We start from the raw sequence: 20,496 nt of genomic DNA, 5'->3' as shown, positions 1-20,496 counted from the left end.
GTATTACATCTTTCGCTAGTATAATAACGAAATTAAAAAAAGTAATATCTAACAACAAGACGTTTTACTTTACAAAGGCAAAAAGCTCACAATTAGTTGAGTTGAAAGTAATTTTTTATTAACCTCTTTATGACAATATAATTGCTTTTTAAGATTAACTTCATTTACCTCCAAGCCCCAATTGCCTTGACCTTATATAATACAAATTCACAATTATTTCAAATACTAACCTATCCTAATACCTAATATAAATATAATCATGATGAATGATTTTGTATTATAAAAAATAATGTTACTATATTGTTCATGTTCAAAAAATATATGAATATTTAAATATGTGCATGTACGATAATATTCTTTTTTTACCCACTACCACTGAATTTATTAATGTATTGACATGTCTCTATTTTATTCCTTCAATTTACTTTGGCCAACAAGTAGTCCAGTTAATCATTTCGTTGTTATTTGTACAAAACCTAACAATAAGCAATAAAATACCGGCTTCTTTCACTGGTAACTGATAAAGCTATCTGACGTATAATAGCAAAACCAATAAAATTTATGATATGTTATCCTTTTTTTAACAGACTCCAAAAAACTCTGCTACTGCTTAGTAGTCGGTTTTTTATTTGTTTGCCAGCAAACAATTATCACCATTAGACTCTACTTTTACTGCTGGATATACCTATTTAATTAATATTTAATTGATATTCTTATTTGTAACCTCTAAATCTAAAGGTAGTAATTTATTAGCAGAGGTGAAGAAGGCCCAATGAGCTTTTTCATCTTCTGCAATGATGTACAAGATAAACTTTGTCAGAAACTGGTGAAATAGGCTTTCATCATTGTAAACTTGAAGATCTCACAACTTCATTTTATGAAAAAATTTTGCACACAAAATTCAGTACATTTTAAAGTAAACATAAATTTAATTTAAGATTCTTGTTAATATAAATAACTGGTGGTAGTCATTTGCATTTAAAAAGCAAAACCAAAATTTAAAACAACGATAACTAAGAGCATGTAAAATATTTACACTATCAGCCTTATTAATAATCTTGAGATTACGTGTATCATTAAAATCTGACAAATTGACAATGTCCAGTTACTTCTTAAAAAAGAAATTATATAAGAATGTTTGTATATTTCATATGCTTTGTCAAATAAGTTTTAAAAATATTTTACAAAACAAGTTGTCAAATGGTAAAGCAAAAAAAAAATTAAAATTTACTCATTGCTTTAAAAATGATTACTTAAACATTACTTTATCATACATATGCTTCTGTTCTTCTGCCTTTTATTCTATCAAAAAATTGACGCCATGATATCAATGTTTTTCCTGACCATATCCAAAAGCTAGATGTAATCCCGACAATCATTGTCATGAGATACTTTATCATAAACATTTCAAATTTAGGTCTTACTGGTTCTTGATGAGTAAATGGACAAGGTATCGAATACTGAGGTGTGGAGCACATATCACGATGCCAAGTTCCCATCCAACTATCAAAATTAGCTTGTTCATAAAATAAACAAGCAATTACTATGAGAGCTGGAACTGTGTAGAGTACTCCAAAAGTTCCAATTCGAATCATTAACTTTTCTAGTTTGTCAGTTTTTGTTCCATCATGTTTCATAACAGTTCTGATCCGAAAAAGTGAAACAAAGCCAGCTAATAAAAAGATTGTACCTAAAACTAAATATGCACATAATGGTGCCAACACAAATCCTCGGAGAGCTTCAGCATCCCACAGTCCTACATAGCAAACTCCTGACAAAATATCACCTGCAAGAAAATAAAGTTTAAATATTTATTATTACAGTATAAACAATACCTAATAATATTGAATTTAATAAAAGCAAAACACCTACCATCAACTTTCCCCATCGCCAAGATTGATATTGTTTTAATGGCTGGAACTGCCCAAGCGGCTAAATGGAAATATTGTGAATTTGCTTCAATAGCCTCATGTCCCCATTTTAAACCCGCAGCCAAAAACCATGTCAGTGTTAGTATGACCCACCAGATACTAGATGCCATACTAAAGAAATAGACCACCATAAAAAGTATTGTGCATGGCTCATGTTTAGTTCCTTGAGTAATAACTGAAACATTTGGTAATCTTGTGCCGCTAATTGTAGATGGGAATGGACCTTGACAACAGACACTGTCTTTAGCACTCCAACCCATGACATATGCTGCAGCAACCATAAGGTAGCACACGGATAAAAATATAATAGGTCTCTCGGGATAACGAAAGCGGTCCGTATCTATTAGAAAAGTCATAACTGTGAATAAACAACTCAGTGCACATAATGTAGCCCAAATACCAATCCATAATCTGGCGAATTTTTTTTCATCTTCACTGAAAAACATGTCACTACAAGGAGCTCCACAATTATATTCTATTTTGTCCCCAACTTTTAAAGAGTATTCTAAATCTAAGCTTTCAGGTATTTTAAATTGAACTGGACATACAAAACCTATGTTTTTGGCTCCATGTAATTTTGTAGGATCTCTTTCATAATTATTCTTATAGTCTACTTTGGGAAGCCTAGTTACAGCAGGCTTTTTAGATTCGTGTGTAACATTATTATCTCCAACGCAAACAACATTATCGTCATCAGTCATAACTGGGAATTTTAAGCAATCTAATTCTTCCCGCCAGTGCAATCCAAAGTGTTTCATTGACTCCTCACAGTTATGTCTGGCTGATTCGCATAAATGACGACAAGGTGGTATCGGATAGTTTAAAATTGTGCAGACAGGAGCATACACCGAACACAAAAAGAATTTGAGATCTGGTGAGCAGTTCACTTTTACTAGAGGGGTGTATTTGTGAAAATCAAGGCCAGCATCCTCCTGTTTGGCGTGATGTAGAAAATTCGGAAAAATCGTTTGATTATATCTCAATTGTTGACAAAACTGTATTGTGATTGGTTCACATCGTCCATGTTGCGGTAAACTATCACCTTCATAGACCGTTTCACTCAAGCCATCAACTAATATAAACAAGCAAAATAATACATTAACATATAAAATGCAAATTCTTTCCATTTTATAGAATAAACGAAATCCTAATTAATATAGTTTATAATACATCAAACATCATGATGATTTTTATTATTTTGCTGTATATAGATACCGCAGTATTTATTTCATTTTGGAGACGAAGTTTTAAGCACATAAGCCATATTTTTCAGTTTATGTATATTTCAAAGAGTAATATAAACATCTATTTCAATACTCCAGTCAAGCAAGACCATAGAGTAAAATAAATATTAAAAGGAAAAGACATAAGATTCCAGTTGCTTCACAGATTAAAGCCACAGATTAGTATATATATTATATATTATTTAGTATAATTATATATATTGTAGCTAGCTACAATATATATAATTATACTAAATAGCAGGACTTGGTAATGGTTAAAATACCGGTAAATAGTGTTAATTTTCTCCGGTACCTTTTATATATTATTAAGAAATATTCCAATGGGGTTGTGAACGAACAAGTTAGAACGTTAAAAAACGTTTCCGTTACCTAATTAACGTTAAAAATGTTAAATCAGTGCTTGATAACGATTACCATCTGCGCAAAATCGTCTACGGAATTTGCGAAAACCAATGACTACGATAAAAGTTCGAAGTGAAGCGCATTAACCAATATTTTATTAAATCCCTTATAACTGTAAAACTAAAGCATTTACTATTTTCATTTTCAAGCGAATGACACGTGGGTATAAGATGATAATTTTGAGAAACGTTATTACGTTGTTTCTAACTTTGAATACCATGTTTAGGGACTGATTGAAGTGTCGTAATAAAAGTCTTATCAGAAGGTGTCGATCGAATATATTTTACGAATAAGAAATGGTAATATTTTGGTAATGTTTCACCCCGTCGCATACCGCTTACTGGTCGTGGGCGAAGAGACTCCGAAGCGTCACCGTAGCCTCCACACCTCCCCTCATTAGGCCGAATCTCCTGCCAGCCCTCGACGACCTGGACAAGGCCGAGTGCCTTGCGAGTAGTCTAGAGAGTCAATGCTCTCCAAGCACTGAGACTGCTTCTGGACGAAAAGTCGACCCGGGAAAATAAGCCTATTCGGCACCCAAATTCCTTGGATAAAGGAAACAAAGTGCCTAGGCGTGATACTTGACAGTAAACTTACGTTCAAAGCCCACATTAACCGGGTCCGAAACAGGGCTGCGTTCGTATTAAGTCGACTGCACACACTGCTATGCGGGAGGAGTAAAATGTCTCTTAGAAATAAGACGACATTATACAAGGCCTGCGTACGACTTACGCGTGCACTGCCTTCGCTCATGTGAAGCCGACGCTCATCCATAGGCTTCAAATCATACAGAACAAGTTTCTGCGCACTGCCACGTACTCGCCGTGGTACGTGCGTAACGTCGACTTACATCGCGACCTTAAGATCGATTTGAACGCGAAGCACCTCAAAATACTCGCTACGGCGTATTTTGAGAGGGCTCGCAGTCACCCAAACCCTCTTGTAGCACAGGCTTGCAAATACGTAGGTAGAGGAAACTTACAGACAGTACAAAGACGTCTCACGCACGTCTTAACCGACCTTGACGATAGGATCACGGCGCTTAAAGCGATATACACCACCACACACAAGACACACACACACACCGCCCCCGCCGGCGAGGGCGAGGTCCCCGCGTTCTGACGGCACGCACAGCACGCGCCCAGGCGCGTAGCGGACCATCCGTAAGCCGTCTCAGCGCTCCGCAAAGCGCCTCCTCCACTCCGACGACGCTCTAAGCCGTGGTGTGATCTCGCTAGGATACACCCTTAGGGCGTGCGTTTCTCCCCGAGCCCTCCCAGAGGGCTCCCCTTCTTCCTTCGCGGCTGGTGTCTTTAGTACCCGGCCCTTCTCACCGGTGACGCTGTAAAGGCCGCTAGGGCCAACAGCACTCAACAATTCGAAAAAAAAAACCGCGGCTCGCTCTTTTCGGTGGCGATCGGCGCGGCGAACAGATGTCTGACGTGTACTTCACTCGGCGGCGGTGTGATTATACTTCGTGAAGATATGCATGAAGTGAACGTGCAAGTTAGCTTGAAGACTTCTGTGAAGATCGGTGCATGTGATTGCTGGTGCATCCGCTTGCATGGTGTCCTGTTCTATTTTCAAACAGTTCTTTTCAGAGCTAAAGACGTCATATTTCTTGAACATAAAACAGTTCTTTTCAGAGCTATGTACTTCCTGTTTCACGAACGCGTCAATGTTTCTTGGTAACGGTAATGGTTGAGGTTATGAATGGTAAAGGTATTTTTAAAGTAAAGGTATCAGTAAGGTTTAATGGTTAAAAGATAATCGTATCAGGTAAGTTATATTGTAGTAGCCTCATTGAATTACTATTACTACTTAAATAATAATAGTTCGATGTGGTAGGTAGCCACACATGTGTAAAATAACTAAAATACTTCAGGTACATTATTTTTAATTTTGTCAGCAACTGTTGTTTTATAAAGAAGCTCAATGAACTACAGATTTACTTATTGTAAATGCTTGTAAAATTTAAAAGTTTAATTAAAATTGTTATTTTATGATTTCTCATCACTTCAGCCTATTGCAGTCCACTGCTGGACATAGGCCTCCACAAGTTCACGCCAAAAATGGTGTCACTCATGTGTGTTTCTTGAATGGTAAATGTGGCTAATGGGATCACTTTCAAACCAAAAAGACACTTAAAGACTGATTAGTAAATTATTTATTTTTACTTAAACATTTTTTTTTTTTTTTTGACTAAACGTAATTATTATAAAATTTATATAAATATACAAAAGATAAATCAGATAACTAGACATGTTACTTCTTAAAGCGATTTTCAAGGAATCATAAAATATGACACATTTCAATCTAAACAAATAAAATAATATTCCAAATTTAAAGTAATTCAAATATAATACATTTAAAACCAAACAGATCAGAGTTGACATCAAAAGAGTATGTATATTCCGTTTTTTTGGAAGAGTCTTATTTGGTAAACAAACCGCTGTTAATCGTAATTCAAGTTTTTTACGCATTTATCACTCAATTTTACAACACATTCGCTTAAGGACATTTGTAAAACTCCATTTACTATTTATTTCACTAAAAACAAATATCAATTTATCATTATAAACCATAGAGCAACACGGAGGAGAGTGGCCATTGCGTTTGTTACCGATACAAAACTTTCTGTCATTTTTTGCGGGGGGAAATTACACACATGCACACTTTATCTAAATCCCACACAAAAATAATCGTCTGTCACTACGAAACTCACACATACTAAATTAAAATCACACTTACATTTTTCACACACACATAGATACATTCTGTGTTATTACAGTATAATGACACGCCGCAACTACACTGAAAAGTTGCTAACAGCCGTGGTTGTAACAACTGTCGATATGCATTATCGATAAATTCAACTACTAGGTTAGGGAAATAATGTTTTTAAAGTGATACAAAGGTAAGATATTATTATAAAAATAGACTTAATTTATTATATACTACAAATCAAACATTTTCATGTAAAATAAACGATTATAAAGAGTAAAGATTTGATTGTTTGTTTGTTAGCATTAAATAGGCTCCGAAACTATTGGACCGATTCAAAAAATTATTTCATCCTTGAGAAGCTACACTATCCTTGAGCGACATAGGTTATACCTACTATATTTTTAAAAATATTAGGGATCTTTACTAAAACTCCAATAATGTAACCCAAGGGATAAAAAAATATCCTAAAAAAATCCTTACATTGCATGGGCTGCAAAAACTAATGATAATAGAAATATATAATGTAGTAAGACTTTGTAGAACACATCATTATCTACAATAATTGTATTTGCTCGCAAACGAAAAAAAAAACTGACTTCAATTACATCGATAAGTAATACAATATATGTAATATATACGCGTTATCAAAGGTTACTCAAAAAGTTGTTATCAGATCTCGATAAAATTTAAGCGCGACCACATGATAAACATCAGCTTTCTATTAAATTAAAAATCATCAAAATCGGTCCACCCAGTCAAAAGTTCTGAAGTAACATACATAAAAAAATACACTTGAATTGAGACCCTCCTCCCTTTTTGGAAGACGGTTAAAAAGTGTCGCGACAGCATATGTCTAACTATTATAATTATGTCACAATACGTTTGGTGCAACGTTGTTGTGCCAAACAATGCCAGTCTACAATAAACGATTTAAAATTAACCCACATTCTGAGGAGTTGATGATGTACACTCTGATGTCAACGAATCAGGAATAGGGAGTGTAGCACTAATGGCATCATAAGATAGCCTGTCATCTGCTAGATTGAATGATTTGTTGATGACTCTGAAAGGATGGACATTGTTAATTTTTGATTACCTTGTACATGAGACAAAAAAAAAACTTATGGGACAAAAACAGTGTGGCGTTAGTGTTGGTTTGGTGCCCTCGACTAATCCTTCTATTGTTCGCCAACACTTGAAAGTTAGTGGTATTGATATGATCTGAACAAATTACACTATTTTTTGTGGGCGTCCAGGTTAATCTGTTATTACGATTTTTTTCCATGTATCCCTTAAATTGGGATTTTTAGGAAACCTGCCAAATTTTTATATAAAACATTATGGTGGAAGTTCACATTAAGTAATTCTAGTTAAATGTATTAATACTCATAATACGTGTATTATATTTAATTTATGCAATTTTATTATATAACTATGTTTATTAAAAAAAGCTAGCAATATAATATTTTAAATAAATCAAAATCTCAAAAATATCTGTCTCCTCTTTCGCCTTTGCCGTTTTTATCGATAACCATCTACAAACAAACCGGTAACAACACTATCGCTCGGCGACTGTGACTTCTCGGAATTAGACTCCGATCAGTCGCTCGACCGATCCGCATATTGTATGTGGGCGAGCGGCCCGTGTTTGTAAACAAATCGAGTCAACACGAACGATAATATTTGTAATTTTTAAGTTTAAAAAAGGTTTAAAAGAAGTATACAAGTAATAATGTGATTAAAAAATACTTACGTATGAAAGGTAACGCCATGTTTTAGTAAATTTGACGTGGCAGATCTTTTTTTGCAGCAAAAAACAGAACAATTTGGCAATTTTTGAAGGACGTTGATTCAATCGCGCAACTAGATTTAGTCTAGTGGTCAGTGCGGCTGCAACTAGTTTTATTGTTTGCATATGGCCATTTGGCCTTATACCTTGACAGAGGGGAACGCCTGTACATGGCTACTCCCCTCCGTGTTGCTCTTTGTTATAAACACATAAAAACTACTAAAATACGAATTCCGAGAGTACAGATAACTAATATTTTCGAATATGACATTTCAATATCTTTTTTTAAAAGGCAAATAGGGATGTGGTTAGAATATTTTTAGAGGTGAATGAGTATAAGGGAATGAACGGCATGAGCGATAAAATGGGCCGTGTTTTTTACTTATATTTTAAATTTTCACGAATCATAATTTGATAGTAAGTTATAAAACAATGTTACCGTAAAGCGATTTGTTAATATGTTTTAGATATTGTTTTTTTTTATGTTGAGCGTAAAAAATGCTGACAAAATATTATAAATATCAATCGTTTATAGTAGTGCTTATTGTAAGAGTTTTATTTTGTACTATGAATATTTCTGAATATCAATGTCACTCTGAAATTTTTTAACGCTATCCTATATAATATAAAAGCACAGTAGTTCACAGGAAAATTTTGTGGGACTTTAGTGTGAGACTTAGGATTACCCAATGAGAGCTACGTGAGCAACAGTGTTATCAATCCTTTTGTTTACATGTTATAGAATGTGCCGCCGGCGCAAGGCTTTATATTTATTGTAGAATATAAATAATGTGACAATAATACTAATAGGGTCGACTTTTTTTTTCTAGACACAGACGGCCCCCTATTTTGTTGTAAATTTTATTTTTGACGTCTTTTTTACCGACCATTTTACATAAACGAAATATAAATTTGTTGCCTTTTATGCTCGATGCTCGATTAATATTTTTTTTTTTTTCGTAATTCTGTACCTCTACTAATTCTTAGAAAAAATATTCCATATATTATTAGGTTTTGAAACAATTTTAGCAATATGTTAGCGTTAAATATTTGAACATAAAATGAATTTTACTTTCGTCTATGGCTTATTAATATTGTTCATTCATTTGCTCTTTATGTCACTTTACTATACTTACAATATTACTCTATTATCTGTAGTCGGAAGTACGCCATATTTGTTTACTATTTAGGACTCTTCCAAAAAAATAGAATATAGTGATCACTGCGGCTGCAACTAGTTTTATTGTACGCGTAGGACCATTTGGACATGCCTTGACAGAGGGGGAACGCCTGTTCAAGGCTACCCCCTCCGTGTTGCTCTATGATGTGCGGTATTGCCAAATCGCGCAATAAAGAATTATATCTATAGCCTGGTATTTTTGGAACGAAGTTCCTTACGGCAGGCTTGACATTTAGCTGGGCGACCGAACTGAAAAAAATGTGATACTAAAACCCTCAGCTAAAACCTTAAGAAAAATATATAACAGAAATGACGTAATATTAGTCACACGACTGTATAAAATGACGTTTGTAAAACTAATTTTTTTTTAATTATTATTATAAAACTATATATATTACTAGTAAACTTTTTTTTAAATTATTTATGTAATTTTATAGTGTCGACAAAAATAAATAAAGACATGTTTTTTTTATTTCACTTAATACTTTAAATTATTATTATTAGAAGACAATACATAACATGACCATTGACCACATTTGGGAGTTAATTTTCCAATGAGATTTGTTCCTAGAATCTATCAACTATATTTTTGGGGTAATAAATACTAGGTGCTTCTCTTTTTGGCATGGTATAGGCAATGTAGTGCAACTGAGAGGTAAACATGTGTAATTGTAAATATGTGTGTTTCTCTATTTTGCAAGGCGCGATACTTATGAGCTAGAGTGAGATAAGAAATGTTATAAGATTTCGAGAAATAACATACTGCTAATAACAGTTGCAGTCACAAATAACAATAGTATTTGGTTTATGTATTTGATATTTATGTATCTGTATTTAATGTTATTTTAAATAACAGTTATTTCAAATTCACAATAACAGTTGTAATTTGTTACCTGTAATTTTTATCTGTTCCAATAAATACGCCTCATGTCTATGTACTTCCAGCGGCTCACTCTTTTTGGCAGCGATCGGCGCGGTGAACGTTGACCTACGTGTACTTCACTCGGCGGCGGCGTGATTATACTTCGTGAAGATATAAATGAAGAACACTTGCAAGTTGGCTTGAAGACTTCTGTGAAGATCTGTGCATGTGATTGCTGGTGCATCCGCTTGCATGGTGTACTGTGCTACTTTCAAACATTTCTTTTCAGAGCTAAAGACATCTTGTTTCTCGAACATAAAACAGTTCTTTTCAGAGCTAACAATCTTTTACATTCCTGGCGAGAAATTTATGGGGTTGGGGGGAAAAGGAGGGGTTGGGGGTGGGAGGGAGTGTGGGTTTTCAGCCGCTCCTGTACGCATTCGTTCGCGCACCCTTCCTCCGCGCCTCTGGCTTAAAAAAACACTCTAGGGGTAGGGCAGACCAAGACCACGTGGACAGTGGGGTGCTCCGATTCGGTTTTAGGTATTTTTCGAATTTCTATGCCTATATTCTAGCACTCAATGTTACTAATTTTATTAGAATATTATCTCTGACGCGTTATTTTGTTTAAAAGTGTCTATTTGTCAGTCGTTAAAGGTCAGTTCGTATCGTATTTTGGTCTTGCAGTAAAGATCGTTTTTACGTAAATTTGTTCGAAAATAACGCGTGATAGTCGCAGAACGAAGCATGAGTACACTTCCCGCAGCACCGGAATTAAGGTAGAGTCAGAAATAACAAAAATTTAACCTCCCATTATGCCATTAAAACGTCCAAATCAGGAAAATCTGTAGGTGAGGATGAATTACCCGTGGAACTGTTCAAAGTGCTCGAATATGATAATTTAGGAATAATAGTAAAGCTTTTTAATACAATATATGATTTGGGCGTCATACCATCGGACTGGCTCAAATCTGCTTTCGTCGCCTTGCCCAAAGTTGCTTCTGCAAAGAAATGCAGCGAGTTTAGAACCATTTCCTTAATGAGTCACTCCTTAAAATTATTCCTAAAAATAATTCATAACCGAATTTACAGCAAATGCGAAGACCTTATTTCGAATACTCAGTTTGGGTTTATTAAAGGCCTGGGAACAAGGGATGCACTTTTCGGGTATCAAGTCTTAATACAGAGATGCTGGGACATGAATCAAGATGTGTTTGTATGCTTTATCGATTATGAAAAAGCATTTCATAGAGTACATCATGCAAGAATGATCGATATGCTACAGTCCATCGGACTCGACTCTAAAGACGTAAGGTTTATTAAACACCTATATTGGAACCAAACAGCGAGTGTACGTATCGACGGAAGACTGACGGATGAATCGGAAATCTTGCGAGGAGTACGACAGGGATGCATTCTCTCTCCAATGCTTTTCAACATATACTCGGAGATGATTTTTAGAGAATCGTTGGATCAGGTGGATGTAGGTGTCACGGTGAATGGTCAGATTATTAACAATGTCCGTTATACCGATGACACCGTGTTACTTGCATCTACAATGGAAGAACTTCAGACCCTTGAAAATAGTGTTGAATCTGTCAGTTCAGCTTACGGCCTCAGTATCAACGTGAAGAAGACACAGTATATGACAGTTTGTAAAATACCACCTGCTAACCCCACTCTGTTTTGTAATGGAGAACCACTAGAAAAAGTCAGCAAATACAAATATTTAGGATGCTGGGTCGACGATACGGGGAGGCACGGTCTGGAAATAAGGTGCCGCATAGAACAAGCCCGTAATGCTTTATTTCGGTTTAAACTACTTCTATGCAATAAGAAGCTGAACATCGAGCTACGAGTACGATTAGCACGCTGTTACATTTTCTCCATTCTCTTGTATGGTGTTGAAGCATGGACCCTCACCGAATCGACCTGTAAGAAGGTTGAAGCTTTCGAAATGTGGGTATACAGGAGAATGTTAAGGATATCCTGGAGAGATAAAATAAAGAACGTAACTGTGCTAAGTGGTGTGAAGAAGGAAGCGGAAGTTTTGTACGCGGTTAAGAAGAGAAAGCTTGAATACTTCGGCCACATCATGAGAAACTCTAAGTACCAGCTGCTTCGACTTATTATCCAGGGCAAGATCCAGGGCAAGCGCAGTGTGGGTCGTAGAAGAACATCTTGGCTAAAAAATCTACGCCAATGGTTTGGGAAAAGCACCCGTTCGTTATTCCGGGCTGCGGTATCAAGGATACAAGTTGCCAAAATGATCGCCGAACTTCGTGAGAAGATGGCACTTTAAGAAGAAGAAGAAAGAAAATCTACCTGTAATGTACATATTAGATATAGATTTTCAGAGCTATGCACATATAGATTTACAGAGCTATGTACTTCCTGTTTCACGAACGCGTCAATGTTTCTTGGGAACGGTAATGGTCTGAGGTTATGAACGGTAAAGGTATTTTTAAGGTAAAGGTTAAACGGTTAAAAGGTAATGGTATCAGGTAGGTAAGTTATATTGCTGTAGCGTCATGAATTACTATTACTACATAAGTTATAATAGTTCGATGTGGTAAGTAGCCACAGTGTATATAATTATATATAAAGGTACTTATATATAACTTTGATAACTAACCAAGAATAGTCGTCACAAAATAAGAGGCAAGTTTTGACATTTAACAAATACCCTAGAACGTAACTTGGTACGAAACTGTAAGAAACAATAAAAGGATTATTAATAAAATAAACTATTTTTAAAAAATACATACGTTTGTTTGGCGCGTTAAATAATATGATAGAGAATATTGTGAATATTTTTTCGCGCTTTATAGTAGCATGCAATTTCTTAACCTACTTCCAGAAAAGGAGGAGGTTCTCAATTCCACTGTATTTTTTTATGTATGTTACATCAGAACTTTTGACCGGGTGGACCGACAATTTTTTTTTAATCGAAAGGTGGCGTGTGTCAATTGGTCCCATTTAAATTTATTTGAGATCTAACTACTTTTCCATTTATATCTAATAATGCGTTTTTACTTGACGCTTTTTTCGTCGACCTACGTTGTATTATACCACATAACTTTTTACTGGACGTACCGATTTTGTTAATTCTTTTTTTGTTGGAAAGGAAATATCCCTAGTGTTGTACCATGATAAAGAAACCAGGATTTGATGATGGGTTCCCGGAGAAATCAAGGGAAACTCTCGAAAATCCGCATAAGTTTTTACTGGGTGTACCGATTTTGATAATTTTTATTAATTTAATCGAAAGCTGATGTTTATCATGTGGTCACATATAAATTTTATTGAGATCTGATAACTACTTTTTGAGTAATCTTTGATAACGCGTAGTTACTTGACTATTTTTTCGTCGATCTACGTTATATTACTTGTCGATGTAATTGAAGTCGGTTTTTTTTCGTTTGTCTGCAAACAAATTATTTTTATTATGAAACGTCTCAAAAACAGTTACTATGTATACAATCGTTCTGTCTTTTTTTTTAAATCCTAGTGTTGTAATTAATTAATTACTGAATTTTACCAGCTTCATTCGATTTTGATAGTAATTAAATATTGTGTAGTGATCTTTACTAAAAAAAAAAAAACGCTTGGCGCTCAAAGCCGTAAATAAAATTTTGATTTGGCTAATAAAACTAACTGAGGTAGGGCAAAGCAGGAATTTCCTGCTCAAAATATGGAGCAGCCCGACTGGGGTAGTAATTCGACCTTACAGAAGATCACAGCAAAATAATACTGTTTTCAAGTAGTATTGTGTTCCTGTTGGTGAGTAAGGTGACCAGAGCTCCTGGGGGGATTGGGGATTGGGTCGGCAACGCGCTTGCGATGCTTCTGGTGTTGCAGGCGTCTATAAGCTACGGTAATCGCTTATCATCAGGTGAGCCGTACGCTTGTTTGCCGATCTAGTGACATAAAAAAAAAACGCAATGAAATCCGAAAAAATTGTTTTATTATAATGGTTAAAATTCGTGTAAATATTAAAAAACAATATCTATACTTATTATAAAAATAAGTCCCCCGGCCGCGTCTTTCTGTCCTCCTGTCTGTCTGAACGCGATAAACTCGAAAACTACTGAACGGATTTTTATACGGTTTTCAACAATAGAAAGAGTGATTCTTGAGGAAGGTTTAGGTATATAATTTATTATGCTTTTATGTAAATTAGCTGAAATACGGCGACAAATGTTGAAGAGGTCGCAAAAAATCTCGCCAAATCGGAACTTTCCACGCGAACGCCGCGTAAACTAGCAAAGATACAGTTAAGTAATGTTCTAGAGAATTCAAAATCTATAAAAATGCTACAAAAAAGTCCGCGATAGCATATCTCTATCTCTTACGGTTGACTTACAATAACCACTTTTATGTTAACATTTTTAATTAAAAACATTACGTTATTTTCAAAGCTATTTTCTTTAGTTCGGTATTAATCCTTATCCAAATGAATATGTTAGTTAGCTTAGTCATTTAATGCAGATTAAAATTGCTCTTTACACTAAATCAATCAGATGAATAGTTTTTGAGATATCGTTGTTAGAAGTAATTAGTAGCGAAACATTTTTAATGCTTGGCGAGCATTGAGATGCCTACGGCGAGTCCATCCCCTCTGCCCCGCATCGCTCGACCGCCTGTTCAAGCTATATAAACCGGGCGATGTAGGGCGCGATCCGCCATAGTAAACAGACTTTGGTAGCAACTGAACGCATTGCGTATATCGACTGTCATCGACTTACTACGGGTATTGCTGTTCGGCATTAAATCTTGCTATTGGTTCCTATTATTATGCTATTGTTAGTTTTAATTAATTATTTTCATACTTAGTAGGTGGTGTAAGAAACCTTTCAGTTTACTTTCTTCTTTTCGTTTGGTTATTTCGTTACTTTTTAAATAACCAAGTACCTTACTTTTCCGTACTTGGTTGCTATAAATAGATTTTTGTAAATAATTTTCGTGAGTCTATTTAAGTTCATGTATATTCCTTAATTAATTATTTTCATACTTAGTAGGTGGTGTAAGAAACCTTTCAGTTTACTTTCTTCTTTTCGTTTGGTTCTTTCGTTACTTTTTAAATAACCAAGTACTTTACTTTTCCGTACTTAGTTGTTATAAATAGATTTTTGTAAATAATTTTCGTGAGTCTATTTAAGTTCATGTATATTACTTTTTTGTTACTTGGGTGTTGTAGGGAAGTTGTTGTAAATAAATATTATTTAGATTCATTAAACTGTTTCTATTAAGTACCTCTTTATTCAATTTCTTATTAAACTTAGGTAGATAATCATGCCGAGAAGAAGGCCAAATATAGGACGCAGTACGTCTGCTGCTAAAAGACTTCGTTTGAATCGGAATAGTGAAAATAATGAAGAGAGAGAACTGCGTTTATCATTGGACCGTGAAAGACATATTTCGCAAAGACTGCGAGAGTCTTCTGCGGAACGTAACGCACGTTTGTCGTTGGATCGTGAAAGACATGTTTCACAAAGACTGCGAGAATCCTCTGCTGAACGTAACGTACGTTTGTCGTTGGACCGTGAAAGGTATGTTTCGCAAAGACTGCGTGAATCCTCGGCAGAACGTGATTTACGTTTGTCGTTGGATCGTGAAAGACATGTTTCACAAAAACTGCGTGAATCCTCTGCTGAACGTAACGTACGTTTGTCGTTGGACCGTGAAAGACATGTTTTACAAAGACTGCGCGAATCCTCTGCTGAACGTAACGTACGTTTGTCGTTGGATCGTGAAAGGTATGTTTCGCAAAGACTGCGCGAATCCTCGGCGGAACGTGATGTACGTTTGTCGTTAGATCGTGAAAGACATGTTTCACAAAGACTGCGTGAATCCTCTGCTGAACGTAACGTACGTTTGTCGTTGGACCGTTTGTATAGGTTCTCCTTCCATTGTTTGTCAATACTGTTCGGCACTGAGATGGAAAGATGAGTCAAAAGGTTTATGTTGTTCAAATGGTAAGGTAAAATTAGATGAAATAGGTGCTCCACCTGAACCTTTAAATTCTCTACTTGATGAAAGTCATCCAAAGCATACAGAATTTATGCGTCATATTCGGCGGTATAATAATGCGTTCCAGATGACTTCATTCAAAAGTCAACGAGTAGTTGAAAACGGCTTCATGCCAACATTTAAAGTCCAGGGCCAGGTTTACCACCTTGCAGGTAGTCTTCTTCCACAAGTTCCTGACGACCATAAGTTTTTGCAGATATATTTTATTTCCGATCCTGAAGTTCAAGCAACGACTCGATGTAATATTAGTAATAGTAATTCAAGAACACCACTTGATAACTCTATAGTCAGGTCATTGCAAAACATGTTGCATTTGCATAATAGATACGTACAATCTTTTAAAACTGCAATGGAAAGTATCTCTCTCGATGTCCCAGATTACAATGTAGTAATTCATGCCAGCAGGGTACCTGACGGTGAACACCGTGGACGGTATAATGCTCCTTCTACCAGTGAAGTAGCAGTTGTCATTGCTGGACAACAATTTGACAAAAGGGATATCGTTCTTCGAAGCCGCGACGAAAATCTCCACAAAATTTCCAAACTACATCGTTCATATGACAGTCTTCAATATCCATTGATGTTTTGTCGAGGTGAAGACGGATACACAATTGATATTCCCCAAGTTAATCCTTCTACAGGAGACAGAGTACAGAAGAAAGTTTCATGTATGAATTATTATTGCTATCGTTTAATGGAACGCCATAATCATTATAATGTTTTACTAAGGTACGGAATGTTACTGAATCAATATGTTGTAGATCAGTATGCTAAACTAGAATCAGAACGTTTAGCTTTTATACGAAATAACCAAACACAATTACGCGCAGAAAATTATATACACTAACAGGATGCTTTACATTCTAATGAACACACGACAAACAATATTGGGCAGCTGGTAATATTACCGTCATCTTTTACTGGCGGACCAAGATACTTACACGAAAAAACTCAAGATGCCATGACCTATGTCAGGAATTACGGGAAACCTGACCTCTTCATTACTATGACCTGTAATCCTAATTGGAAAGAAATAAAAGATAATCTGCATTCCACCGCAACACCTCAAGACCGATATGACATTTTAAATCGTGTGTTTCATTTAAAAGTACAAAAACTATTACACTTAATAAATAAGGTAAACGTATTTGGTCCGACACGCTGTCACATGTATACGGTGGAGTGGCAAAAACGTGGGCTGCCACATATACATTTGCTTTTGTGGCTGACAAATAAAATCAGACCCGACCAAATTGACACAGTTATAACGGCAGAATTACCAGACCAAGACGAAGACCCAACATTGTATGACATCGTGGTAAGGAACATGATTCACGGACCCTGTGGAGCTTTAAACCCTAACTCGCCATGCATGCATGAGGGAAAATGTTCAAAAAAATTCCCAAAACCATATCAGAGTCAAACTTCAACTGGTGATGATGGCTATCCAAAGTATAGAAGATTATCACCAGAGGAAGGAGGACGCAAGGCTGCTATTCGTAATTACGAAATTGATAACAGATGGGTAGTGCCTTACAATAAACTATTATTAAAAATTTTCGAGGCGCATGTTAATGTAGAACTTTGCAGTTCCGTGAAATCAATAAAATATGTCACTAAATACATCAATAAAGGAAGTGACCAGGCTACGTTTAGTTTACATTCTACAAATGAAGTAGAACAATTTCAATCTGGCCGCTACATTTGTAGTTCTGAAGCACTATGGCGGATTATGTCCTTCAATATTCATGAAAGAGCACCAACTGTCACACACCTCGCTGTTCATTTAGAAAACGGACAGCGGGTGTATTTCACTGAAAATAATGTAAATGACATTGTGAATAATCCAAGAGATACTACTTTAACAGCGTTTTTCAAACTATGTGCAGAGGACGACTTCGCAAAAACTCTGACCTACGACAAGGTGCCTGCCTATTATACCTGGAATCAAAATACGAAAAAATTCCAACGACGAAAACAGGGGGCGGTAGTTCTCGGGTACCCTGGCGTGAGAAAAACAGATGCTCTTGGAAGGGTGTACGTGGTACACCCTAATAATGCAGAATGTTTTCATTTGCGGTTGTTACTCCACGTTATAAAAGGCCCTACTTCGTTTAGAAGTCTCCGCACTTTTGAAGGTGTAACTTACGACACATTCCAAGGGGCTTGCAAAGCTATGGGCCTCCTCGAAGATGACAGTCACTGGGAGAGTACGCTCTCTGAAGCAGCCATATGCTGTTCACCAAAATCACTTAGGTGCCTTTTTGCCATTATGATATCGTTCTGCCAAATCACGGACCCGCATCTTCTTTGGCAAAACTATCAGGAAAGTATATCCGAAGATATACTGCAACGCAGACGACAAGAACTGTCATCAGATGATTTAGAGTACGACCAAAATATTTTTGATGAAGCTTTAAATGAATTAAATAAAGAGGTCGAATCTCTATCAGGTAAAAGTATAAAAGATTTTGGTTTTAACTTGCCGTTAAATTCAAATCTTTATGCAATGAACAACATCGAGGATTTACGAGAGACTGACTATGATTACACCCAACTCTTACAGACAATTCAAGATGAACATCGCTTAAATCCAGAACAAAAAATTGTTTACGACCAAATATTGTCATCAGTTAATAGTAATGAAGGGAAAATGTTCTTTCTAGATGCACCCGGGGCACGGGTAAAACATTTATAATTAATTTATTATTAGCAAAAGTAAGGTCTGACAGAAAAATTGCTCTTGCCGTGGCGTCGTCCGGTATTGCAGCCACACTTTTGAAAGGCGGGCGAACTGCACATTCCACTTTCAAACTACCTTTAAAAATTTGCAGTGACGACGTCTCTAGCGTTTGTAACATCTCAAAACAGAGTAAAACAGGTAAATTAATGCAGGATTGTAGCTTGATTATTTGGGACGAAGCTTCCATGTCCCATAAAGCATCAGTTGAGGCATTAGACAGGACAATGCGCGATTTACGCAACAGAAATTGCCCAATGGGTGGCTGCACCGTTTTGTTTTCTGGAGACTTTCGTCAAATTTTGCCAGTCATAGCAAGGGGGACTAGAGCTGACGAAGTCAATGCATCACTCAAAAGATCTTATCTTTGGCCACATATTACAAAATGTGAACTTAATACAAATATGAGAATTTTGTCCTCCAGTGAAGACAATAAACAATTTTCAAATAACTTACTTCAAATAGGTAATGGTGCATTTCAATCCGGAAATGTTAAAATCAATCTTAGTAACCTATGTGCTTTGGTTCAAAATGTGGAAGAATTGGTTGAGACCGTATATCCCGATATTACTAATATAACTACAAAGACTTTATGTTGGTTTAAGGAAAGGGCTATATTGGCACCTACTAATGAACAGGTTGATAAAATTAATCATTTAATTATTTCCAAGTTTGAAGCACCATCACAGATATACTATTCAGTTGATACAGTTTTGGATACCGCAGAGGCAGTACATTATCCAACTGAATTTTTGAATTCTTTAGTTCCTCCCGGAATTCCTCCACACAAGTTAATATTAAAAGTGGGTTCACCAGTGATATTACTTAGAAATTTAAATCCCCCAAATTTGTGTAATGGCACGAGACTCAAAATAGTTAAATTAAAAAACTTTCTAATCGAATGCACTATTTTAACTGGCTGTGGTACTGGTGATACTGTTTTAATTCCCAGAATACCGATGATTCCCTCCGAATTACCCTTCCAATTCAAAAGACTGCAATTTCCAATCAAATTAGCCTTTGGTATTACTATTAATAAGGCACAAGGCCAAACTTTAAAAGTTGCAGGAATAGATTTAACTGATCAATGTTTTTCTCACGGCCAGTTATATGTTGCCCTTTCAAGGGTGACATGTAAAAATAATCTGTTTGTGTTTACTAACAATCCGTCAGAAGTAATGAACGTTGTGTATAAGGAAATATTTCAATAGACATATTCCTTATACACAACGTTTCAAGTAAAAACTGGGGTAGTAACTCGACCTTACAGAAGATCACAGCAAAATAATACTGTTTTCAAGCAGTATTGTGTTCCTGTTGGTGAGTAAGGTGACCAGAGCTCCTGGGGGGATTGGGGATTGGCTCGACAACGCGCTTGCGATGCTTCTGGTGTTGCAGGCGTCTATAAGCTACGGTAATCGCTTACCATCAGGTGAGCCGTACGCTTGTTCGCCGACCTAGTGACATAAAAAAAAAGTTTAAGTTAAATTTCTTATCAAAATTTTATTCAAATGCACTTTACGTTACATAATTAAATCGATCAAATACTTATACAAACTTGAATCAATTTATTGTGTATCGAATACAG

At 35.9% G+C, this 20,496-nt stretch overlaps 1 protein-coding gene across 1 annotated transcript; it reads right to left on the bottom strand.

Annotated features, from left to right (window-relative positions):
• Positions 1-1,124: 1,124 nt before the first annotated feature.
• Positions 1,125-3,058, bottom strand: LOC123669146 (frizzled-7). The gene is made up of 2 exons (XM_045602777.1): positions 1,873-3,058; positions 1,125-1,786 (listed from the first exon to the last, which is right to left on the bottom strand). Exons 1-2 carry the CDS (start codon positions 3,056-3,058, stop codon positions 1,269-1,271), a joined length of 1,704 nt encoding a protein of 567 aa, XP_045458733.1. The 3' UTR covers positions 1,125-1,268.
• Positions 3,059-20,496: the final 17,438 nt, after the last annotated feature.

The sequence above is a fragment of the Melitaea cinxia genome, chromosome 3 (genome assembly GCF_905220565.1).
Source record: "Melitaea cinxia chromosome 3, ilMelCinx1.1, whole genome shotgun sequence".
Classification (NCBI taxonomy): Eukaryota; Metazoa; Arthropoda; class Insecta; order Lepidoptera; family Nymphalidae; genus Melitaea; species Melitaea cinxia.
This window is presented reverse-complemented; position numbering and strand designations above follow the sequence as displayed.